This window comes from Lagenorhynchus albirostris, chromosome 5 (genome assembly GCF_949774975.1).
Source record: "Lagenorhynchus albirostris chromosome 5, mLagAlb1.1, whole genome shotgun sequence".
Taxonomy (NCBI): Eukaryota; Metazoa; Chordata; class Mammalia; order Artiodactyla; family Delphinidae; genus Lagenorhynchus; species Lagenorhynchus albirostris.
The window spans coordinates 134,383,268-134,409,162 of NC_083099.1; the positions used below are offsets into that span (position 1 = coordinate 134,383,268).

General features: G+C 39.2%; 1 protein-coding gene across 3 annotated transcripts in view; it reads left to right on the plus strand.

The window, feature by feature from the left end:
- The window catches only part of ITSN1 (intersectin 1), a 230,390-nt gene that overhangs the window by 120,092 nt on the left and 84,403 nt on the right, over positions 1-25,895 (plus strand). For all 3 annotated transcript variants that reach the window (XM_060150881.1, XM_060150879.1, XM_060150880.1), the window contains exons 17-18: positions 21,966-22,093; positions 25,046-25,272. In XM_060150881.1, the coding sequence (XP_060006864.1) occupies positions 21,966-22,093; positions 25,046-25,272 (355 nt within the window). The remainder of the gene's footprint in view (positions 1-21,965; positions 22,094-25,045; positions 25,273-25,895) is intronic.

The following is a 25,895-nucleotide window of genomic DNA, read 5'->3' on the forward strand; positions in this document are numbered from 1 at the left end:
GATAGCTTAATGTTCCATACTTTAAAGACCACTGTGATAACAGAGCAGCAACATAAAGTACAGCTTATAGTTTTCAGGGCTCCATTGTCAGCCAAATAAAGAGAATCCAGGCAAAGAGGCTAGATACTGTGTTTCATGTTGGTAAGTTGAGTCCTTGTTGGTTCCCATCTAGTCACTGTGTGCTGGCCAAGTCCTAACGTGAATGGCGTTTACATTGGAGCATTTCTTTCTTCCAGTCAGTGGCAATGCAGGAGGCAGTGTTGTAGTGCCTGGCAGTTCTCCTGGGCAGTGTCATCCACTTAGACTTCTTTCTAAAGGTCTCCATGCCCTACTCAGGCAATGCACATCTTTCTCAAACTAAGAATGGTGAACCATCTCCAGCTCTGTGCTTCAGTTTTCCCTGTGCAGATGAGTCCTCAGTGTCTAAGACAGCATTTACCATGAAGCGCTAATCCTTTTTTATAAAAGTTAATAATGATTAGTTATTATACATCATTGGAGTATGAGTGAATCTTTCCTCTTGACAAATTGTGTGTGTGTGTGTGTGTGTGTGTGTGTGTGAGATGAAAGCTCTGAACTACAAGCTGGATAAGGTACTGTATACTGTAGTCTTTATAACAAGCATATTTTAGATCATTGAATTTGCTATGTGGCTGCAAAAATTTGAAAGACAACACTTAGTCATTATTTAGGTTGATATGCAAATTTTCATCATCAGATAGTATAGTCAGTATACTATTCCAAAAGGGGATAGTATTTTATTTCTTAGAAAAATGTATTTAGGACTAATTCAGAATTAAGAATTATATTCCTTAATATATTTGGGAAATCCGGGCTTTGCAAATTGAACACAAGAGGCTGTTAGAAATATAAACTCTGCTTGTAATGATACCTGTCCTAAAAATTGCTCCTAGGAACAGAATTGTTGTTGAAATGAGAATGCCAGTTACAGTAAATGAGGTTCTTGGCTTAACTAAGGCTTTTATGCTCTTGGTTTCTGACACTTGCTTTCATGGCAGCCTCATTCATTTTGAAGGCAGTGAAAGGCAAAATGTTTAGCAACCAGGGGAGAAAAGAAAAGATCTGGAGAAGGAACTGCAGAATGAGAAGTCAGGAAAAAAATACATGCGAAGGGAAACAAGGAAGGAAAGAAAAAGATCCAGAAAGAGGAGATGCAGAGACAGCAAGAGAAATCAGTGTGAATTCAAATTACAGTGTTGCTTTCTTATGTTAGTAGATTAATGTTTGGCTGTTTCATGGTTTGTTCAAGATTAAATTTTATTTTTACCTCTATGATCCTTTCGAAAAGACCTCTTTTGCACAGAAGTAATAAAATGCTCTAACTCTCATTCAATGTACCTGTGATTGTGGAAACTTTACACAGATTCCTTCAATGTAGAAAAATAATTAGAACACTCCCAAGACTCAAAATAGTTAACAGACATTGTACATCAGATTCTGTTCCATACCAGTAGGCTTGTTGGTTGGTTGAGTTTTTAGTAATAGTGTGGGTTTTTCTTTTGAGGGTTTTCAAAAATACTGAACAAAAGGTGATTTGGGAAAGGGACAAAAGCAGAACTCAGTCTTTGAAAAAGATGTTTTCTTTTGATTCTCTTCTTTAGCCAACTCAACCCCCTTGACAATTTTATCCTTTAGAATGACATGTATTTAAAACAATGGGATATTGCTTTATAAATAAAGTTGAGACATTTTGGGGTAAACAGATTTTTCAGGACAAAATGGAGTCCGTTTTCTCTTTCTGGGATATATGGGTGTCTAGCAAAGGCTCTTGGGAGATATCAGAAAAGATTCTTAGTTAGCTATTTCTTTTGCAGAAACCACAGGGTTTTCTAGTTCTCCCATTTTTTGTTCGCCTATCGCCTCACCCTTCACAGACACATGCACCTACACGCTACCCAATTCATCCCTCTTTGGCTCTTCTATAGCACTTATGATACATTCACTGCCGCCTTGTGCCGTGGGGAGTTGGACTTACTATCTGGTTGAATTACTGACTACAGATTTAGAAGTAATATTTAAGGATGTTTTTAAATGTTAGTATACCCCTTTTTGGAATTTAAATAACCAATCAATATTTTTTTATACTCTGATTTTTCTTGCATCAAGAATGAATACATTTTCTAATTTTGCAGTAATGGAATATCAGTTTACCTTGATATGGGTAAAATTTCTCTTTTGAAATGGTCTTTTTTCAGATTTTTCCACACAGATAGGAGTTCCCCTCTCTTCGTTGGGTTTGTTGATTGGCTTTCTTTAATAACTTTCCATTTGTTTCACAACCACTTAATTGGGATAAGTTACTATATTTAAAGACTCAAAAGTCCTTTTAAAAATTCTGATATTGTGTGCTACACAATATCCCTGGGTGAGAAGTAAAGTGATGTTTATTTATACAAAAGCACGCCTATCTGTAAAATCTGTAACTTCCCCTCTCCCCCTAACATTTGTATAGAAACGGGACAGTTTACAAGGCATTTCCTTCCATATGGATTCACTTGTTTGCTCTTCATAGTGCCTTCCCTTTCCTGTAGGTAGGACAGGTACTACCTCCCAAGTCTTGCAGATGAGTAAACAGAGGCTTAGAGAAGGACCTGCCAATTGCACTCTTCCTTTATCAGGCTGACTCCCAGGGACAAGAGGGTCTGGAGACTTTGAGATTTCTGCCATTTATTGAAGTTTTTTGTGGAAGCCAGGAAAGATTCAAGCTGAGTGTCCTGGGTGGAGTGTGGGGGAAAAAAATAAATAAAAGCACTTCTGCTTCTAACTTTCTGTAGGTATTAGGTCTAGACAAAACAAACGCCTGCAATTTCTGTTGCTGGTAACTAAATTAATTTCCTAAGAGTTCCATTTAATATTAACAGTACCAAGACTGTTGTAAATAGGAGATGTGTCCTCCACAGTTTTATTTTGATTTATAGTGTTGAGTTCATGAATTTCTAGTAATTAATCAAGGTATGTTTGGTTTTGTGTTTCTTTTCCAAGAGATAGCCTGAGGCAAAAACCAGAAGCAGTGTAATCCTTCAGAAAAGTTAGATGACCAAATTAGCAATAAATATATTCTCATTAACTGCTAGTCTTTTTTAGCCCCCCCGCCCCCCGCCCATTGCTCGCTCATTTTTTTTCTCTCTTCACAAACCTTTATGCAATGTCATGTTTATGAAAAGGAAAGCCGTACATATTGTTCAGGTGGATACTTCTTTTTTTTGACTTTTATTTTATTATTTCTTTATACAGCAGGTGCTTATTAGTTATCTATTTTATACATATTAGTGTATATATGTCAATCCCACTCTCCCAATTCATCCCACCACCACCCCCTTCACTTTCCCCCCTTGGTGTCCATATGTTTGTTCTGTACATCTGTGTCTCTGTTTCTGCCTTGCACACCAGTTCATCTATACTATTTTTCTAGATTCCACATATATGTGTTAATATACGATATTTGTTTTTCTGTTTCTGACTTACTTCACTCTGTGTGACAGTCTCTAGGTCCATCCACGTCTCTACAAATGACCCAATTTCGTTCCTTTTTATGGCTGAGTAATATTCCATTGTATATATGTTCCACATCTTCTTTATCCATTCGTCTGTTGATGGGCATTTAGGTTGCTTCCATGACCTGGCTATTGTAAATAGTGCTGCAATGAACATTGGGGTGCATGTGTCTTTTTGAATTATGGTTTTGTTGGGGTATATGCCCAGTAGCGGAATTGCTGGGTCATATGGTAATTCTATCTTTAGTTTTTAAGGAACCTCCATACTGTTCTCCATAGTGGCTGTATCAATTTACATTCCCACCTATTGTGCAAAGTGCAAGAGGGTTCCCTTTTCTCCACACCCTCTCCAGCATTTGTTTGTAGATTTTCTGATGATGCCCATTCTAACTGGTGTGAGGTGATACCTCATTGTAGTTTTGATTTGCATTTTTCTAATAATTAGTGATGTTGAGCAGCTTTTCATGTGCCTCTTGGCTATCTGTATGTCTTCTTTGGAGAAATGTCTATCTAGGTCTTCTGCCCATTTTTTGATTGGGGTGTTTGTTTTTTTAATATTGAGCTGCATGAACTCTTTATATATTTTGTAGATTAATCCTTAGTCCATTGATTTGTTTGCAAATATTTTCTCCCATGCTGAGGGTTGTCTTTTCGTTTTGTTTATAGTTTCCTTTACTGTGCAAAAGCATTTAAGTTTCATTAGGTCCTATTTCTTTATTTTTGTTTTAATATCCATTACTGTAGGAGGTGGGTCTAAAAGATCTTGCTGTGATTTATGTCAAAGAGTGTTCTTCCTATCTTTTCCTCTAAGAGTTTTATAGTGTCCAGCCATATACTTAGGTCTTTAATCCATTTTGAGTTTATTTTTGTGTATGGTGTTAGGGAGTGTTCTGATTTCATTCTTTTATAAGTAGCTGTCCAGTTTTCTCAGCACCACTTACTGAAGAGGCTGTCTTTTCTCCATTGTATATCCTTGCCTCCTTTGTCATAGATTAGTTGACCATAGGTGCATGGGTTTATCTCTGGGCTTTCTATCCTGTTCCATTGATCTATATTTCTTATTTTGTGCCAGTACCATATTGTCTTGATTACTGTAGCTTTGTAGTATAGTCTGAAGTCGGAGAATCTGATTCCTCCAGCTCTGTTTTTTTCCCCTCAAGATTGCTTTCGCTATTCGGGGTCTCTTGTATCTCCATACAGATTTTAAGATTTTTTTGTTCTAGTTCTGTAAAAAATGCTACTGGTAACTTGATAGGGATTGCACATTGAATCTGCAGATTGCTTTGAGGTAGTCATTCTCACAGTGTTGATTCTTCCCATGCAAGAATATGGTATATCTCTCCATCTGTTTGTGTCATCTTTGATTTCTTTCATCAGTGTCTTATAGTTTTCTGAGTACAGGTCTTTTACCTCCTTAGGTAGGTTTATTCCTAGGTATTTTATTCTTTTTGTCGCAATTGTGAATGGGATTGTTTCCTTAATTTCTCTTTCTGATCTTTCATTGTTAATGTATAGGAATGTAAGGAATTTCTGTGCATTAATTTTGTATCCTACAACTTTACCAGATTCATTGATTAGCTCTAGTAGTTTTCTGGTTGCATCTTTAGGATTCTCTATGTATAATATCATGTCATCTGCAAACAGTGACAGTTTTACTTCTTCTTTTCCAATTTGTATTCCTTTTATTTCTTTTTCTTCTCTGATTGCCGGGGCTAGGACTTCCAAAACTATGTTGAATGATAGTGATGAAAGTGGACATCCTTGTCTTGTTCCTGATCTTAGAAGAAATGCTTTCAGTTTTTCACCATTGAGAATGATGTTTGCTGTGGGTTTCTCTTATGTGGCCTTTATGACGTTGAGGTAGGTTCCCTCTATGCCCACTTTCTGGAGAGTTTTTATAATAAATGGGTGTTGAATTTTCTCAGAAGCTTTTCTGCATCTATTGAGATGATCATATGGTTTTGTTTTTTTGTTTGTTTTTTTGGTTTTATTTTTGCGGTAAGTGGGCCTCTCACTGTTGTGGCCTCTCCCGTTGCGGAGCACAGGCTCTGGACTCGCAGGCTCAGTGGCCATGGCTCACGGGCCCAGCCGCTCCACAGCATGTGGGATCTTCCCAGACCGGGGCACAAACCCATGTCCCCTGCATCGGCAGGCGGACTCTCAACCACTGCGCCACCCGGGAAGCCCGATCATATGGTTTTTATTCTTCAATTTGTTAATATGGTGTATCACATTGATTGATCTGTGTATGTTGAAGAATCCTTGCATCCCTGGGATAAATCCCACTTGATCATAGTGTATGTTCCTTTTAATGTGTTGTTGGATTCTGACTGCTAGTATATTGTTGAGGATTTTTGCATCTATATTCATCAGTGATATTGGTCTGTAATTTTCATTTCTTCTAGTATCTTTGTCTGGTTTTGGTATCAGGGTGATGGTGGCCCAGTAGAGTTTGGGAGTGTTCCATCCTCTGCAATTTTTTGGAGGAGTTTGAGAAGGATGGGTGTTAGCTGTTCTCTAAATGTTTGATAGAATTCACTGTGAAGCCATCTGGTCCTGGACTTCTGTTTGTTGGAAGATTTTTAATGACAGTTTCATTACTTGTGATTGGTCTGTTCATATTGTCTATTTCTTCCTGGTTCAGTCTTGGAAGGTTATACCTTTCTAAGAATTTGTCCATTTCTTCCAGGTTGTCCATTTTATTGGCATAGAGTTGCTTGTAGTAGTCTCTTATGATGCTTTGTATTTCTGTGGTATCCATTGTAACTTCTCCTTTTTAATTTCTAATTTTGTTGATTTGAGTCCTCTCCCTCCTTTCGTTGGTGAGTCTGGCTAAAGGTTTATCAATTTTATCTTCTCAAAGAACATCTTTTAGTTTTATTGATCTTTGCTATTGTTTTCTTTCTTTCTATTTCATTTATTTCTGCTCTGATCTTTATGATTTCTTTCCTTCTGCTAACTTTGGTTTTGTTTGTTCTTCTTTCTCTATTTCCTTTAGGTGTAAGGTTAGATTGTTTATTTGAGGTTTTTCTTGTTTCTTGAGGTAGGATTGTATTGCTATAAACTTCCCTCTTAGAACTCTTTTTGCTGCATCCCATAGGTTTTGGATCATCATGGTTTCATTGTCATTTGTCTCTAGGTATTTTTTGATTTCCTCTTTGATTTCTTCAGTGATCTCGTGGTTATCTAGTAACGTATTGTTTTTTTTTTAACATCTTTATTGGAGTATAATTACTTTACAATGGTGTGTTAGTTTCTGCTTTATAACAAAGTGAATCAGTTATACATATACATATGTTCCCATATCTCTTCCCTCTTGCATCTCCCTCCCTCCCACCCTCCCTATCCCACCCCTCTAGGTGGTCACAAACCACCGAGCTGATCTCCCTCTGCTATGTGGCTGCTTCCCACTAGCTATATATTTTACATTTGGTAGTGTATATATGTCCATGCCATTCTCTCACTTTGTCACAGCTTACCCTTCCCCCTCCCCATATCCTCAAGTCCATTCTCTAGTAGGTCTGCATCTTTATTCCCATCTTAACCCTAGGTTCTTCATGATCTGTTTTTTTCCTTAGATTCCATATATATGTGTTAGCCTACGGTATTTAGTTGTCTCTTTCTGACTTACTTCACTCTGTATGACACACTCTAGGTCCATCCACCTCACTACAAATAACTCAATTTTTTTCTTTTTATGGCTGAGAAATATTCCATTGTATATATGTGCCACAATTTCTTTATCCATTCATCTGTTGATGGACACTTAGGTTGCTTCCATTTCCTGGCTATTGTAAATAGAGCTGCAGTGAACATTGTGGTACATGACTCTTTTTGAATTATGGTTTTCTCAGGGTATATGCCCAGTAGTGGGATTGCTGGATCGTATGGTAGTTCTATCTGTAGTATTTTAAGGAAACTTCATACTGTTCTCCATAGTGGCTGTATCCATTTACATTCCCACCAACAGTGCAAGAGTGTTCCCTTTTCTGCACACCCTCTCCAGCATTTATTGTTTGTACATTTTTTGATGATGGCCATTCTGACTGGTGTGAGATGATATCTCATTGTAGTTTTGATTTGCATGTCTCTAATGATTAATGATGTTGAGCATTCTTTCATGTGTTTGTTGGCAATCTGTATATCTTCTGTGGAGAAATGTCTGTTTAGGTCTTCTGCCCATTTTTGGATTGGGTTGTTTGTTTTTTTGTTATTGAGCTGCATGAGCTGCTTGTAAATTTTGGAGGTTAATCCTTTGTCAGTTGCTTCATTTGCAAATATTTTCTCCCATTCTGAGTGTTGTCTTTTGGTCTTGTTTATGGTTTCCTTTGCTGTGCAAAAGCTTTTAAATTTCATTAGGTCCCATTTGTTTATTTTTGTTTTTATTTCCATTTCTCTAGGAGGTGGGTCAAAAAGGATCTTGCTGTGATTTATGTCATAGAGTGTTCTGCGTATGTTTTCCTGTAAGAGTTTGATACTGGCTGGCCTTACATTTAGGTCTTTAATCCATTTTGAGTTCATTTTTGTGTATGGTGTCAGGGAGTATTCCAATTTCATACTTTTACATGTAGCTGTCCTGTTTTCCCAGCACCACTTATTGAAGAGGCTGTTTTTTCTCTACTGTATATTTTTGCCTCCTTTATCAAAGATAAGGTGACCATATGTGCATGGGTTTATCTCTGGGCTTTCTGTCCTGTTCCATTGATCTATATTTCTTATTTTGTGCCAGTACCATACTGTCTTGATTACTGTAGCTTTGTAGTATAATCTGAAGTCAGGGAGCCTGATGACTCCAGCTCCATTTTTTGTTCTCAAGACTGCTTTGGCTATTTGGGGTCTTTTGTGTTTCCACACAAATAGTGAAATTTTTTGTTCTAGTTCTGTGAAAAATGCCAGTGGTAGTTTGATAGGGATTGCATTGAATCTGTAGATTGCTTCGGGTAGTAGAGTCATTTTCACAATGTTGATTCTTCTAATCCAAGAACATGGTATATCTGTCCATCTATTTGTATCATCTTTAATTTCTTTCATCAGTGTCTTATAATTTTTCTGCATACAGGTCTTTTGTCTCCTTAGGTAGGTTTATTCCTAGGTACTTTATTCTTTTTGTTGCAGTGGTAAATGGGACTGTTTTCTTAATTTCACTTTCAGATTTTTCATCATTAGTGTGTAGGAATGCCAGAGATTTCTGTGCATTAATTTTGTATCCTGCTACTTTACCAAATTCATTGATTAGCTCTAGTAGTTTTCTGGTAGCATCTTTAGGATTCTCTGTGTATAGTATCATGTCATCTGCAAACAGTGACAGTTTTACTCCTTCTTTTCCTATTTGGATTCCTTTCTTTCTTTTTCTTCTCTGATTGCTGTGGCTAAAACTTGCAAAACTATGTTGAATAATAGTCGTGAGACTGGGCAACCTTTTCTTCTTCCTGATCATAGTGGAAATGGTTTCAGTTTTTCACCATTGAGAATGATGTTGCCTGTGGGTTTGTCATATATGGCCTTTATTATGTTGAGGAAAGTTCCCTCTATACCTACTTTCTGCAGGGTTTTTATCATAAATGGGTGTTGAATTTTGTCGAAAGCTTTCTCTGCATCTATTGTGATGATCCTATGGTTTCTCTCCTTCAGTTTGTTAATGTGGTGTATCACGTTGATTGATTTGCATATATTGAAGAATCCTTGCATTCCTGGAATAAACTCCATTTGATCATGGTATATGATCCTTTAACGTGCTGTTGGATTCTGTTTGCTAGTATTTTGTTGAGGATTTTTGCATCTATGTTCATCAGTGTTATTGGCCCGTAGTTTTCTTTTTTTGTGACATCTTTGTCTGGTTTTGGTATCAGGGTGATGGTGGCCTCGTAGAATGAGTTTGGGAGTATTCCTCCCTCTGCTATATTTTGGAAGAGTTTGAGAAGGATAGGTGTTAGCTCTTCTCTAAATGTTTGATAGAATTCGCTTGTGAAGCCACCTGATCCTGAGCTTTTGTTTCTTGGAAGATTTTTAATCACAGTTTCAATTTCAGACCTTGTTATTGCTCTGTTCATATTTTCTATTTCTTCCTGATTCAGTCTTGGCAGGTTGTGCATTTCTAAGAATTTGTCCATTTCTTCCAGGTTGTCCATTTTATTGGCATATAGTTGCTTGCAGTAATCTTTCATGATCCTTTGTATTTCTGCAGTGTCAGGTGTTACTTCTCTGTTTTCATTTCTAATTCTGTTGATTTGAGTCTTCTGCCTTTTTTTCTTCATGAGTCTGGCTAATGGTTTATCAATTTTGTTTATTTTCTCAAACAACCAGCTTTTAGTTTTATTGATCTTTGCTATCATTTTCTTCATATCTTTTTCACTTATTTCTGATCTGATCTTTATGGTTTCTTTCCTTCTGCTAACTTAGGGGTTTTTCTGTTCTTCCTCTCTAATTTCTTTAGGTGCAAGGTTAGGTTGTTTATTTGAGATATTTCCTGTTTCTTAATGTAGGATTGTATTGCTATAAACTTCCCTCTTAGAACTGCTTTTGCTGCATCCCATAGGTTTTGGGTCATTTTGTCTCCATTGTCATTTGTTTCTAGGTATTTTTGATTTCCTCTTTGATTTCTTCAGTGATCTCTTTGTTTTTAAGTAGTGTATTGTTTAGCCTCCATGTGTTTGTATTTTTTACAGATCTTTTCCTGTAATTGATATCTAGTCTCATAGTGTTGTGGTCAAAAAACATACTTGATACGATTTCAATTTTCTTAAATTTACCAAGGCTTGATTTGTGACCCAAGATGTGGTCTATCCTGGAGAATGTTCCATGAGCCCTTGAGAAATACGTGTATTCTGTTGTTTTGGGATGGAATGTCCTATAAATATCAATTAAGTCCATCTGGTTTAATGTATCATTTAAAGCTTGTGTTTCCTTATTTATTTTCATTTTGGATGATCTGTCCATTGGTGAAAGTGGGGTGTTAAAGTCCCCTACTATGATTGTGTTACTGCCGATTTTCCCTTTTATGGTTGTTAGTATTTGGCTTACGTATTGAGGTGCTCCTATGTTGGGTGCATACATATTTACAATTGTTATATCTTCTTCTTGGATTGATCCCTTGATCATTATGTAGTGTCCTTCTTTGTCTCTTGTAACAGTCTTTATTTTAAAGTCTACTTTGTCTGATATGGGAATTGCTACTCCAGCTTTCTTTTGGTTTCCATTTGCATGGAATATCTTTTTCCATCCCCTCACTTTCAGACTGTATGTGTTCCTAGGTCTGAAGTGGGTTTCTTGTACAGAGCATATATACGGATCTTGTTTTTGTTTCCATTCAGCCAATCTGTGTCTTTTGGTGGGAGCATTTAATCCATTTACATTTAAGGTAATTATCGATATGAACGTTCCTATTACCATTTTCTTAATTGTTTTGGGTTTGTTATTGTAGGTCTTTTCCTTGTCTTGTGTTTCTTGCCTCGAGAAGTTTCTTTAGCATTTGTTGTAAAGCTGGTTTGTTGGTGCTGAACTCTCTCAGCTTTTGCTTGTCTGTAAGGGTTTTAATTTCTCCATCAAATCTGAGTGAGATCCTTGCAGGGTAGAGTAATCTTGGTTGTAGGTTTTTCTCCTTGATCACTTTAAATATGTCCTGCCGCTCCCTCTGGCTTGCAGAGTTTCTGCTGAAAGATCAGCTGTTAACCTTATGGGGATTCCCTTGTTATGTTATTTGTTGGTTTTCCTTTGCTGCTTTTAATGCGTTTTCTTTGTATTTAATTTTTGATAGTTTGATTAATATGTGTCTTGGTGTGTTTCTCCTTGGATTTATTCTGTATGGGACTCTCTGTGCTTTCTGGACTTGATTAACTATTTCCTTTCCCATATTAGGGGAGTTTTCAACTATAATCTCTTCAAATATTTTCTCAGTCCCTTTCTTTTTCTGTTCTTCTTCTGGGACCCCTATAATTCGAATATTGGTGCCTTTAATGTTGTCCCAGAGGTCTCTGATAGTGTCCTCAGTTCTTTTCATTCATTTTTCTTTATTCTGCTCTGCAGTAGTTATTTCCACTATTTTATCTTCCAAGTCACTTACCGTTCTTCTGCCTCAGTTATTCTGCTATTGATCCCTTCTAGAGTTTTGTTTTTTTGTTTGTTTGTTTGTTTTTTTGTGGTACGCGGGCCTCTCACTCTTGTGGCCTCTCCCATTGCAGAGCACAGGCTCTGGATGTGCAGGCTCAGCGGCCATGGCTTACGGGCCCAGCCGCTCCGCGGCATGTGGGATCTTTCCGGACCGGGGCACAAACCCGTGTCCCCTGCATCCGCAGGCGGACTCTCAACCACCGTGCCACCAGGGAAGCCCCCTTCCAGAGTATTTTTAATTTCATTTATTGTGTTGTTCATCATTGCTTGTTTCCTCTTTAGTTCTTCTAGGTCCTTGGTAAATGTTTCTTGCATTTTCTCTATTCTATTTCCAAGATTTTGGATCATCTTTACTATCATTATTCTGAATTCTTTTTCAGGTAGACTGCCTATTTCCTCTTCATTTGTTAGGTCTGGTGGGTTTTTATCTTGCTCCTTCATCTGCTGTGTGTTTTTCTGTCTTCTCATTTTGCTAATCTTACTGTGTTTGGAGTCTCCTTTTCACAGGCTTCAGGTTTGTAGTTCCCGTTGTCTTTGGTGTCTGTCCCCAGTGGCTAAGGTTGGTTCAGTGAGTTGTGTAGGCTTCCTGGTGGAGGGGACTAGTGCCTGTGTTCTGGTGGATGAGACTGGATCTTGTTTTTCTGGTGGGCAGGTCCATGTCTGGTGGTGTGTTTTGGAGTGTCTGTGGCCCTATTATGATTTTAAGCGCCTCTGCTCTGCTAATGGATGGGGCTAATGGATGGGGCTGTGTTCCTGTCTTGCTAGTTGTTTGGCATAGAGTGTCCAGCACTGTAGCTTCCTGGTCATTGAGTGAAGTTGGGTGTTGTGTTGAGATGGAGATCTCTGGGAGATTTTTGCCGTTTGATATTACGTGGAGCTGGGAGGTCTCTTGTGGACCAGTGTACTGAAGTTGGCTCTCCCACATCAGAGGCACCGCACTGACTCCTGGTTGGAGCACCAAGAGCCTTTCATCCACACGGCTCAGAATAAAAGGGAGAAAGAAAGAGAGATAGAGAGAGAGAGAGAGAGAGAGAGAGAGAGAGAGAGAGAGAGAGAGAGGAAGGAAGGAAAGAAGGAAGGAAGGAAGGAAGGAAGTGAGGGGATAAAATAAAATAATGTAAGATAAAATAAAGTTATTAAAATGAAAAATAAAAAATAATTATTAAGAAAAAAAATTTTAAGTAAAAAAAAAGAAAAGAAAAAAAACGTACGGACAGAACCCTAGGACAAATGGTGAAAGCAAAGCTATACAGACAAAATCTCACACAGAAGCATACACATACACACTCACAAAAAGAGGAAAAGTGGAAAAAATTATATATCTTGCTCCCAAAGTCCACCTCCTCAATTTGGGATGATTCGTTGTCTCTTCAGGTATTCTACAGATGCAGGGTACATCAAGTTAATTGTGGAGATTTAATCCACTGCTCCTGAGGCTGCTGGGAGAGATTCCCCTTTCTCTTCTTTGTTCGCACAGCTCCTGGGGTTCAGCTTTGGATTTGGCCCCGCCTCTGTGTTTAGGTCGCCAGAGGGCGTCTGTTCTTCGCTCAGACAGGACGGGGTTAAAGTAGCCGCTGATTCGGGAGCTCTGGCTCACTCAGGCCGCGGCGGGAGGGAGGATACGGATGTGGGCCTAGCCTGCGGCAGCAGAGGCCGGCGTGACGTTGCACCAGCTTGAGGCACACTTTCGTTCTCCTGGGGAAGTTGTCCCTGGATCACAGGACCCTGGCAGTGGCGGATTGCACAGGCTCCCGGGAGGAGAGGTGTGGATAGTGACCTGTGCTTGCACACAGGCTTCTTGGTGGCGGCAGCAGCGGCCTTAGCATCCCAGGCCCGTCTCTGGTGTCCGTGCTGATAGCTGCGGCTCGCGCGTCTCTGGAGCTCCTTTAAGCAGCGCTCTTAAATCCCCTCTCCTCGCACACCAGGAAACAAAGAGGGATGAAAAAGTCTCTTGCCTCTTTGGCAGGTCCAGACTTTTTTCTGGACTCCCTCCCGGCTAGCCATGGCCCACTAGCCCCCTTCAGGCTGTGTTCATGCTTCCAACCCCAGTCCTCTCCCTCTGATCCGACCTCCGAAGCCCAAGCCTCAGCTCCCAGCCCCCACCCATCCCGGTGGGTGAGCAGACAAGCCTCTTGGGCTGGTGAGTGCTGGTAGGCCCCAATCCTCTGTGCGGGAATCTCTCCGCTTTGCCCTCCGCACCCCTTTGCTGCGCTCTCCTCCGTGGCTCCGAAGCTGCCCCCCTCCGCCACCCGCAGTCTCCACCCGCAAAGGGGCTTCTAGTGTGTGGAAACCTTTCCTCCTTCACGGCTCCCTCCCACTGGTGCCAGTCCCGTCCCTATTCTTTTGTCTCCGTTTTTTCTTTTTTCTTTTGCCTTACCCAGGTACGTGGGGAGTTTATTGCCTTTTGGGAGGTCTGAGGTCTTCTGCCACTGTTCAGTAGGTGTGCTATAGGAGCAGTTCCACGTGTAGATGTATTTCTGATGTATCTGTGGGGAGGAAGGTGATCTCCACGTCTTACTCTTCCGCCATCTTCTCACATCTCCCAGTAACGTATTGTTAAGCCTCCATGTGTTTGTGTTTTTTACATTTTTTTCCCTGTAATTCATTTCTAATCTCATAGCGTTGTGGTCAGAAAAGATGCTTGATATGATTTCAATTTTCTTAAATTTACTGAGGCTTGATTTGTGACCCAAGATGTTATCTATCCTGGAGAAAGTTCTGTGTGCACTTGAGAAGAAAGTGTAATCTGCTGTTTTTGGATGGAATGTCCTATAAATATCAATGAAGTCTATCTGGTCTATTGTGTCATTTAAAGCTTGTGTTTCCTTATTAATTTTCTGTTTGGATGATCTGTCTACTGGTGAAAGTGGGGTTTTGAAGTCCCCCACTATTATTGTGTTACTTTCAATTTCCTCTTTTATAGCTGTTAGCAGTTGCCTTATGTATTGCGGTGCCCCTAGGTTGGGTGCATATATATTTATAATTGTTATATCTTCTTCTTGGATTGATCCCTTGATCATTATGTAGTGTCCTTCCTTGTCTCTTATAACATTCTTTATTTTAAAGTCTGTTTTATCTGATATGAGTATTGCTACTCCTGCTTTCTTTTGATTTCCATTTGCATGGAATATCTTTTTACATCCCTTCCCTCTCAGTCGTATGTGTCCCTAGGTCTGAAGTGGGTCTCTTATAGACAGCATATATGTGGGTTTTATTTTTGTATCCATTCAGCGAGCCTGTGTCTTTTGGTTGGAGCATTAAACCATTAACATTTAAGGTAATTATCGATATGTATGTTCCTAGTACCATTTTCTTAATTGTTTTGGGTTTGTTTTTGTAGGTCCTTTTCTTCTCTTGTGTTTCCCACTAGAGAAGTTCCTTTAGCGTTTGTTGTAGAGCTGGTTTGGTGGGCTGAATTCTCTTAGCTTTTGCTTATCTGTGAAGCTTTTGATTTCTCCTTCGAATCTGAATGAGATCCTTGCCAGGTAGAGTAATCTTTGTTGTAGGTTCTTCCCTTTCATCACTTTAAATATATTGTGCCACTCCCTTCTGGCTTGTAGAGTTTGTGCTGAGAAATCAGCTGTTAACCTTATGGGAGTTCCCTTGTATGTTTTTTGCAGTTTTTCCCTTGTTGCATTTAATAATTTTTCTTTATCTTTAAGTTTTGTCAATTTGATTACTATGTGTCTCAGCGTGTTTCTCCTTTGGTTTATCCTGCCTGGGACTGTCTGCGCTTCCTGGGCTTGAGTGGCTATTTCCTTTTCCAAGGTAGGGAAGTTTTCAACTATAATTTCTTCATATATTTTCTGGGGTCCTTTCTCTCTCTCTTCTCCTTCTGGGACCACTGTAATGTGAATGTTGGTGCGTTTAATGTTGTCGCAGAGGTCTCCTAGGCTGTCTTCATTTCTTTTCATTCTTTTTTCTTTATTCTGTTCCGCGGCAGTGTATTCCACCATTCTGTCTTCCAGGTCACTTATCCGTTCTTCTGCCTCAGTTATCTGCTATTGATTCCTTCTAGTGTATTTTTCATTTCAGTTTTTGTATTGTTCATCTCTGTTTGTTTGTTCTTTAATTCTTCTAGGTCTTTGTTAAAGATTTCTTGCATCTTCTCAGTCGTCGCCTCCATTCTTTTTCTGAGGTCATGGATCATTTTCACTGTCATTATTCTGAATTCTTTTTCTGGAAGATTGCCTATCTCCACTTCATTTAGTTGTTTTTCTGTGGTTTTATCTTGTTCCTTCAACTGGTACATAGTCCTCTGCCTTTTCATTTTGTCTGTGTTTCTGTGAATGTGGCTTTCATTCCACAGGCTTCAGGACTGTAGTTCTTCTTGCTTCTGCTTTCTGCCCTCTAGTGGATGAGGCTATATAAGAGGCTTGTGCAAGGGACTGGTGGTGGGTAGAGCTGGGTGTTGTTCTGGTAGGCAGGGCTCAGTAAAACTTTAATCTGCTTTTCTGCTGATGGGTGGGGCTGAGTTCCCTTCCTGTTGGTTGTTTGGCCTGAGGCGACCCATCGCTGGAGCCTACAGGCTCTTTGGTGGGGCTAATGTCGGACTCCGGGAGGGCTCATGCCAAGGAGTACTTCCCAGAACTTCTGCTGCCAGTGTCCTTGTCCCCGGGGTGAGCCACAGCCACCCCCAGCCTCTGCAGGAGACCCTCTAACACTAGCAGGTAGGTCTGGTTCAGTCTCCTATGGGGTCACTGCTCCTTCCTCCTTGGTCCTGATGTGCACACTACTTTGTGTGTGCCCTCCAAGAGTGGAGTCTCTTTTTCCCCCAGTCCTGTTGAAGTCCTGCAATAAAATCCCGCTAGCCTTCAAAGTCTGATTCTCTAGGCATTCCTTCTCCCATTGCCAGACCCCCAGGTTGGGAAGCCTGACGTGGGGCTCAGAACCTTCACTCCAGTGGGTGGACTTTTGTGGTATAAGTGTTCTCCAGTTTGTGAGTCACCCACTCAGCAGTCATTGGATTTGATTTTATTGTGATTGCTCCCCTCCTACCATCTCATTGCAGCTTCTCCGTTGTCTTTGGATGTGAGGTATCTTTTTTGGTGAGTTTCAGTGTCTTCCTGTTGATGATTGTTCAGCAGTTAGTTGCGATTCCCGTGCTCTGGCAAGAGGGAGTGCGCGCACGTCCTTCTACTCCGTCATCTTGAACCCCAGTGGGTATTTCTTTATACTTTATGTAACATCACTTCACATAATACATTTATTTTTGAGTGTTTCTAAGACCAAATGAAGGAGAAACACTCACAGTTTTTTAATTAAGTGATTCTGTGCCACTTGCATAGCAATAGAACAACTGTCTTTAGTAAACTTGAAAGTGAGCCATATTTCTCAGGGCAAAAAATGGGATCTTCTTGAGTATTCAATTTGTGAAGCATATTGCTTTTGAAATACTTTGGCTGTATGCCACAGATGTTTTATGGTGCAAATATCTTAATTCTTTAGGGGAAATAAGTGACTTTTCCCCCTTGGTTGAAGGAAGAAATTTAAAAACAAGCTGATTTTCATTAATCTTAACTAATATAAGACAGAGTCTTTATTTGCCAATAATTTTCTTATTGTGGTTTATAATCTGTGTTTGATCCAACACCCCTTTGAGAGTCAAATAAAAGCTATGTGCCTTCTCAGCAAGAAAAATGCCAGTATACTCCAGTTTGCATGTAATTTCATAGTGTTCACAGAGCCAAAGTTTTTTCATAGATCCTGGATAAGAAACTCTGCTTTATCTTAGAATTCTGTAGATATTATTGGTGGACAAAATCTTATTTTAATTTATATATACTATGCATTTTATAGGAGTTTTATTTTTCCTATATATTTATTTGTAGCTAAAACTTATTGAATGCATGCTTATTTCTTATTTATTAAGAAAGTCACCATACTTTATTAGGAGTTAATATTAAGCTATTGTTCAGTATATCTAGTGTAAAACATATACCCTTGAGTAGAACTCAGAAGAAAGGTCAACAAAGTTGTACACTCAATACCATATTGCTAGATAAATATACAGCCAATAAATAAATATGTGATTGTAGAGTTACTTACTTTAGAAAAAAGTAAGTTAATTTGAGGAAGAGCTACAAGTGAGATACTTAGTTTTGAATGGCAGTAATTTCTTATTTGTTCTGCTTATCTTAGTTATAATAGAGAAATAACCGTGACAAGATTTAACAGAATTTGCAGGGTCACTTACATCAGGCTGATCACCAGGAGAGTTGATACGATTTGTGTGGGGAAGTTTTTCTTAGCTACTTCTCCCAATAGTTCTCTTATTTCCTAAGTAAATAAAAAAATTAATAAAACACCAGATTTATTTGTCACCTGGAAAATGTTTTCCCTGAAAGGATTAAAAGGCAACTTGTAAATAACTATACTTATACTTGAATTTCTTAAACGGTATTGAAAAGGAATGAAGTAACAGGGCAGCCCTCAGCTCCCATGTGAAAGGACCCGTTGCTCCTTGTCATGCACAGAAAAGCAAGTTGTTAGCTAGTTTTTAGTTTATATTCCTTCATTCTATAGATTGCCATCTCAGAAGTTCAGCTTTAAAAAAAAAAAAAGTAATCAACTGAGGAATCATACGTTTCCTGCTTATTTTAGTTCATGCCATCTTAAACTCCCAAGTCCAAGGAAAGAGAGGAAAACCCAGAATGCCTTACTATTCATAGCATCTTGATTTTCTTACACTTGATTGTGTATCTCAGCAGTATTTGACTTGGATGAAGGAAATGACAGAAAAACTTTGCAGTCTTCAAATCTGGATCAGAAGATGTCAGAGCCTTCTGTTACCTCATTTGACATCTGTTATTTTATGGCTCCTGCAAGCTCCATTTCCTTGGAGGTACTTGAAACTGCAGCTTATTTAGACAGTTTCGAAGACAGGTTCAGCTTATCCTCCAATTCTCTTATACTAAAAAATAAGTGTGCTTTAAATTTTTAAAAATATCTTCCTTCATGTATTTGAAACATTTAAAAATTGTTTTCAAACTCTCATTAGCGTGATTTTTTTCCTATAGATGCTTTAAGTTTATTTCTTATTGCTTTTCATTTTATAGTCCCTCATAATATGTTGCTAGCTTTATTTCCATCTGTCTTGACTTTGTATCTGGTAATTATTGATCTATAAATTAATATCCAATTACTAGAGCCCAATATAGAAAGGAAATATGCAGTATAATTCTTTGTTAAAATGAAAAATCTTCATTTGTGCCCCGGTCTACCTGATGCATTGGTACATCATGGCCAGCGTCCATTCTAACTGGCCAGCTCTTGTGCAGTAAGTATGTGTTGTTAAGTGTCTTGAATATCACTATGCCTAAAATACATTTTTCCTGGATGAAGTAAGAATTTTTCTGTTTTAATATACAATCAGATTCCTCCTCTGTCATTTCTTTTTTTAAAAAAAATATTTATTTATGGCTGCGCTGGGTCTTCGTTGCTGCACACGGGCTTTCTCTAGTTGCGGCGAGCGGGGGCTACTCTTTGTTGTGGTGTGCAGGCTTCTCATTGCAGTGGCTTCTCTTGTTGCGGAGCACAGGCTCTAGGTGTGCGGGCTCAGTAGTTGTGGCGCACAGGCTTAGTTGCTCCACGGCATATGGGATCTTCCTGGACCAGGGCTTGAACCCGTGTCTCCTGCATTGACAGGTGGATTCTTAACCACTGCGCCACCAGGCAAGTCCCCTCCTCTGTCATTTCTTACTCTTTTGTTTTAATTTCAGCTTAGAATTATTTTGCTTACTGGTTATACCTTTAATAAGAATAAAATCCTAAATAAAAGAGACACAGATAAATAGAGAATAAATTTTTATGGTGATGAACAATGTCTAACAATTTAACAGATCTTAAAACTAAAAACTAAAGATTGTCTACTCTGATTTAGCTTGTGGTGCATATCAGGGACCTGAGATTAAAATCCTGGTATCTTTGTTCCCAGTTCAGTACCTTTCAATTATAGTCTGTTGCCATAAATTATTTTTCTGAACCTATTTGAGAATTTTGTGCAGTTGAAGATGAAATTTGAAAATAGGAAAAAAAGTAAATTTTCATCACTTCTTACCCTTCTTTTTAAAGAGTCTCAGCCATTGGGTCAGTGACAGAGTGGGCCATCCCTGTCTATGCAGAGGCAGACTTTTGACTTCCTCTCTTAGGACATATAGAGTTTCGATTAATAGCATTCCATTGCAGTTTTCCTTTTCACGTAGATATTAACTTGAACCAAGAGTGCGAATAACTCTAACAGAAATTGACCCTTATTTTCCATTTGTCTCTGAAATATCAAATCCCAGATATTAACCAGATTTTTTATTCATGTTTTTAGAGATTACTATTTATGCTTGATTCCAAATTACTATGAAAAGCAATACTGCTGAACTTTTAGCACATTAAAGTTTTACATCCCATGGTATAGCAGTGAGAAAGATGATGAAAAATGGAATTCTTTTTTTGTGATGTTGATTTTTGTCTCTTAGAACTGTAAACAGACCAAGGCGTCATCATTATGTTCCAGTTTCCATTCTTGGCCTTCCATGGCCCCTCTATAGCTAAACTCCTGTCTCAAGTACGCATCATAATTTGGAAGTCACATGCCCATGGCTGCAGCCACAGGGAATAGTCCTTCAGTTTGTGCCTTACAAAATTGTGTCTTCCTGCTGCATCCTGTCTGGTTATTCCCAGGCTCATCTGCTGGGTTCTCTACTGAAGCCCCTTCCTTCTTTCCTTCCTTCCCCCTCTTCAAGTACCTCCTTCTCTCCAGTCCTTCCTCCTTGCCCAGTACATGCTCCCCCTAACCTCCTGATCTCCAGTTAAACTTTTTCTCATATCGCATTGATCCCTTTTAGGACCTCTCAATGTCACTTATGGTATACAGAATGCTTGTTACATACATTCTAACTTTATCTTAAGAACGGTCTAGCTAGTAGGAAAAGGTTAGCCTCACTTTAGGGCATTTCTCTAGGAATAAGTGCATTTTAACACTGATCTTCTTCAGACAATCTCTCTACCTTTGATGTCTGATCTGTGAATGAAATCTAAAGGTAGAAATAAGGCAGGAAGAAACCTACCCATCTGGACTTACCAGTGAGCAAATCAAGAGAAGACAGGGCAGGCCTTAGTTCTTTTTTTTTTTTTTTTTTTTGTGGTACGCAGGCCTCTCACTGTTGTGGCCTCTCCCGTTGTGGAGCGCAGGCTCCGGACACGCAGGCTCAGCGGTCATGGCTCACGGGCCCAGCCGCTCCGCGGCATATGGGATCTTCCCGGAACGGGGCACGAACCCGTGTCCCCTGCGTCGGCAGACGGACTCTCAACCACTGCGCCATCAGGGAAGCCCAGGCCTTAGTTCTTAAATCTCACCATATAGACCCCTTGGCTGCTCCCCTAGTTAGCCAGACCAAGAAGTCAACTGGAACTTTAGTCTTGGTTCTACTGGACACTTTGACTTGTCTGATTTATTGTTAACACAAGTAAGAAGAGATTTGGTGACTGAATCTGTTAGTGACCATTTGATTCCTATGGAATCAGAGGGTTTTCCCCCACCAACAGGCATTTCTTTGTTCTTCATATTTTTGGATGTTTAAACTTCTGACTTGAGTACTTTAAATATCATAAAATACACTTTATTTTCAGTAGCATGCTAAGGAAATTACTGTTATTCCTGTGTTAGTATCAAATGAGGAAATCGGATCCAAAGTGATAATCAAATTATAGCTTTTTACTTTCCATCTGACTGCTGGCTTAGTTTGGGGCAGCTGTCAGCTTCACACATGGTTTTAATAAGAAAAGATGCTTCGGAAGAGGTATGATTTGAAGAAAAATATACCCTGGGGGGAGACTCAAAGCTGTGGAGGAGAAGGATGTCGTTTTGTTTCAAAGCAGCATATCATAAGAAGGAGGTGAGGTTGTAATGGTTTAGTGGAGCAAGTGTATGAAGAAGTGTGTACATCTTCAAAGTCAGTGGAGGTTGGTGTTGATTATTATCAAAAGAATCTTAAGATTCCATTCATGATCATCACCGTGTCTGAAAATTGGTTGAGTTCCATTATTGTTGCTGAGCCCTGAGCAGTATAGTTTTTCTAATGCTCGTCCCTAGCAAGCTCCTTCTAAAGCACCTCATGGACCATGGTGCAGTGTGTTATGGCTCACTAAAATATGATCTCAGACAGCTTCTGGAGATCAGTCATGTCAAAATGTAGAGTAATTTTAGTTTTCCAAGTTAACGTTTTTCAAACCTGAAGCATTATCCCTACATGTCTGGGCTTCCCCACTATGAAATGTTGCATGCTGATAAACAGTGGAAATGTCTATCAGCGCATGTCATTACATGAACTGTTTCTTGATCATTTATAGGAACTAAGAGAAATACATAATAAGCAGCAGCTACAGAAACAGAAGTCCATAGAGGCTGAACGACTGAAACAGAAAGAACAAGAGCGAAAGATCATAGAATTAGAAAAACAAAAAGGAGAAGCCCAAAGGTGAGTCTTTTCAGTGGATTGTGGACCCTTCTGGAAGGAACTTTGAGTATTTACTATTCTTTGCCGGGCTTCTCCAAGTTCTTACTGCACCAGAAAGAGCCTTCAGTCTTTAATGTGTGTGTGGGCACATGTATATATAAATCTTTGCATGTATAAGTACCCCCCAAAGTTTTTGGTTGGTGCCCAGAGCTCTCTCAGGCTACGACTATGTAGATAAATGTAATTATACAAGAAATTGGGACACTTGGTATGCTTGTTTGCATGCCAATGACCAAAATACGTTTCCAGTTCACAGCCTTTTAATAACAGTGGCCATCAGAGTCCTGGGTTTCAAATCAAAGTCCCTGAGCTCAGTGGCCACACAGGGTTTCTCCAGTGAGACAGAAAGTATACCACGCCATCTTCTTTCTTCTTTTTTTTCAACTGCAAATGAAACTCGAGTACAAAAGGAGAAAATTTGCTGTTGCTGCTGCTGCTTAGGACACAGACACATTTTTGTTTGAATATTTATGTCTGTAGTCTTTTATTTGTAACCTTTCGTAGTAAATTGTAGAAATTTATTGTTTCCCTTTTGGTGTGTCTGATTTTGTTATCAGATATTTGCTTTTTAAACTACAAATTGATTTTAGACTCCCAAGAAACAAAAGTGACCAAATATCCCAATGATATAGTGTAAATTATAAAAATTGGTTATTGAAATTAGACTAAAAAGATGAAGAAACTCATACTTTAGGCAAGTCACTGTCTTTTACTGGCCTGAGTTCAGTTTAACTGCCAGGGTGCACATTTTCTTTTTTTAAACATTTATTTATTTATTTATTTTAATTTCATTTTTGGCTGCATCAGGTCTTAGTTGTGGCATGTGGGATCTTTGTTGCGGTGCACGGGCTTTTCTCTAGTTGTGGCATGCGGGGTCCAGAGCGCATGGGCTCTTTAGATTGCAGCATATGGGCTCTCTAGTTGAGGCAAGCGGGCTCAGTAGTTGTGGCACATGGGCTTAGTTGCCCCACGGCATGTGGTATCTTAGTTCCCCAACCAGGGATCAAACCCGAATCCCCTGCATTGGAAGATGGATTCTTTACCACTGGACCACCAGGGAAGTCCCCAGGGTGCACTTCTGCAGCACTTTTTATTATGGGTACATATTGTATTTTGCATTTGGTGTTTTGGTCTTTTTTATCATGCCAGTGGGTAGGTAGGGTTTCAAACCAATTTAGAGGACTATTTTATGGTTCTCTCGGTGGAAGGAGGTAGGTCTAGGATTATGTCCCAGGGATTAATTCCTTGGATATGTTGATTAACTCCATCATTTTCTTATCTTCGAAGTTTATTATTCACAATATACTGCACCAAAGTTTCACTTTCCTACAGAGTAGAAATACACATACATTGTCATGATATAAAAGTTTAAATTTTCTGCTTACAATTGTATGATAAATAGCACCCAAAATTTAACTTCAGAAATTACGTGGTTATATGCTTTTATAAATGGTGGCCTTTATTGGTGGAATATGTTAAGCAAATTTTATTTGTTGTTATGAATAACAATTAACATTCCTACCCCTCCAAAAAATGTCTGTTATGCTTTCTTAAAAGATGTTTTGAAAATTGTAAGTGAAATGCTTGATTTAAATTGAAAAGAATTCTACTGCAGTAAAGCTTCACGTTTATACAGAGTAGAAATAAATATAATATTTTTTTAATGGAGAATAAAAGTTTTATTTGTTTATATCATGTTCCCTTAGCAGTTTCCTAGTTCCAGGAGATGACCTTTGTGCGTTAGCCATGTCACAGGCTAGCGATTCATGCTGTAGACTTTAGAACCAGGCTGCCTGAAGTGGTCCCCAAGCTGGTGTGGCTTGTGACCTTGGACAAGTCATTCACTCCCTCTGCCTCATTTTCATCTGTAAAATTTGGATGATAATGATAGGACCTACCTACCTAGTGTGAGGGTTAAAGTAGTTAACAAACGTGGAGGACTAGTTATTATTAACATGGTATCATTTATTATTGTACATTAGTTTCTTTCTTTCTTTATTTTGTTGTACCATGTCATAGTTGCAGTGCATGGGCTCCTTAGTTGCGGCAGGCGGGCTCCTTAGCTGTGGCAAGCAAACTCTTAGTTGCGGCATGCCTGTGGGATCTAGTTCCCTGACCAGGGGTCAAACCCAGGCCCCCTGCATTGGGAGCTCAGAGTCTTACCCACTGTGCCACCAGGGAAGTCCCACATTAGTTTCATTTAATGTGTGATCATTTAAAGTGTTTTCTGATTTTCTAAAATATTATGGAATGAGGGAAAAATCATCCCTGATCTTTTCCTATGGATTTCAGGTTGAGGCCATCATATTTTTCAAGGCCTATATTTAATTGCACTTTGTGTCAGCTAGTTTAAAAAACAAAGCAGTCGAATTCAGTAAGATACATAGAAACTGTTGCTTAGTAAGGGTTGGTTACTACCTGAAGGGTTCAAAATAACCTGTTGGTTCCCGCTTCAGTTCTGGGGAGCTACTTGTGTGCGTGTACATACAGTGTGTCCCCTCAGTGATCTAATTGTTCATGGACTTCTTTAAGCAATATTTCATTTGCAGTGCTGGGTATACTTTCTCTTCATGGAAGTTATGTTCCTATGTTGTATGGCTTTTATTTTTCTTTGCAATTATATGCCAGTTTTAAAACCGAGAAGTATTTTTGTGATTTTTTCTAATCACTTTATAAGCTAGCTACATCAGGAATTTTCTTTCTGTGTTTTTCTACATCATGTGATTTCATCTCACTCAGAAAGGGAGCCCTGAGAGCCTCTGTTTCATTGATTCCGATCCCTCCATCTGAAGAACAATATCCCTTGGTGTTTAGCATCCCATTGACTAGATGGAGCTCTTTGTGCAAAGAGGCCACACAGCAGTGTTAACTTGGGAGTTGCTTCCCTGCTGTAATCAGGCATTTTGTTGACAGACGAGCTCAGGAAAGGGACCAGCAGTGGCTGGAGCACGTGCAACAAGAAGATGAGCATCAGCGGCCAAGAAAACCCCACGAGGAGGAAAAACTCAAAAGGGAAGAGAGTGTCAAAAAGAAGGAGAGTGAGGAAAAGGGCAAACAGGAAATGCAAGACAAGCTGAGTCGGCTTTTCCATCAACAAGAGCCAGCTAAGCCAGCTGTCCAAGCACCCTGGTCCACCGCAGGTATGAGAGGCCAAAATTATTCTAGCAAATAAGTCCTTTTCTACACCTGAAACTAACACAACATCGTAAATCAACTATACCCCAATATAAAATAAAAATTAAAAAAAAAAAATCCTGTTCTCCCAGATCCTCTTGGGAAATATTCATGTCTTATCAGGCTCTATCTTGGCTGTGTTCATAGCGATGAGAACGTCAGCGTCTTTTTTTGGATGGTGCAGCTGTTCATCTTCTAGCATCATCAGATGTCTGTTTAGTTCTCCCCACACCGTGCCAACCTTTGGCATCCAGAAGTCTTTTGCAGACGACAGTGGCATGAAGTTTCATTGCCAAGCCCCATTCATACACCTGTATTCCAAATGGAGGTCGTAACCCTTACTGCTTCTCTGTTTTGTTATGTTCTCTGGGAACTTCAGGGCTGTCTCAAAAGCAGGAAGTGGCACTTCTTCCTCTTGCCTATAGTGACGTGACATTCACTGTCCTCAGTCTGCACTGCGTACAACTGTGTTCTTACCTTTTGAAACTTTTTTTTTTTTTTGCCCTTTGAACATAAGTTACGTCTTTATAAATAACGATAAATGAAAGACTTTGAAATAGCTAGAAAATGTTATCCCTTTTATCAGATG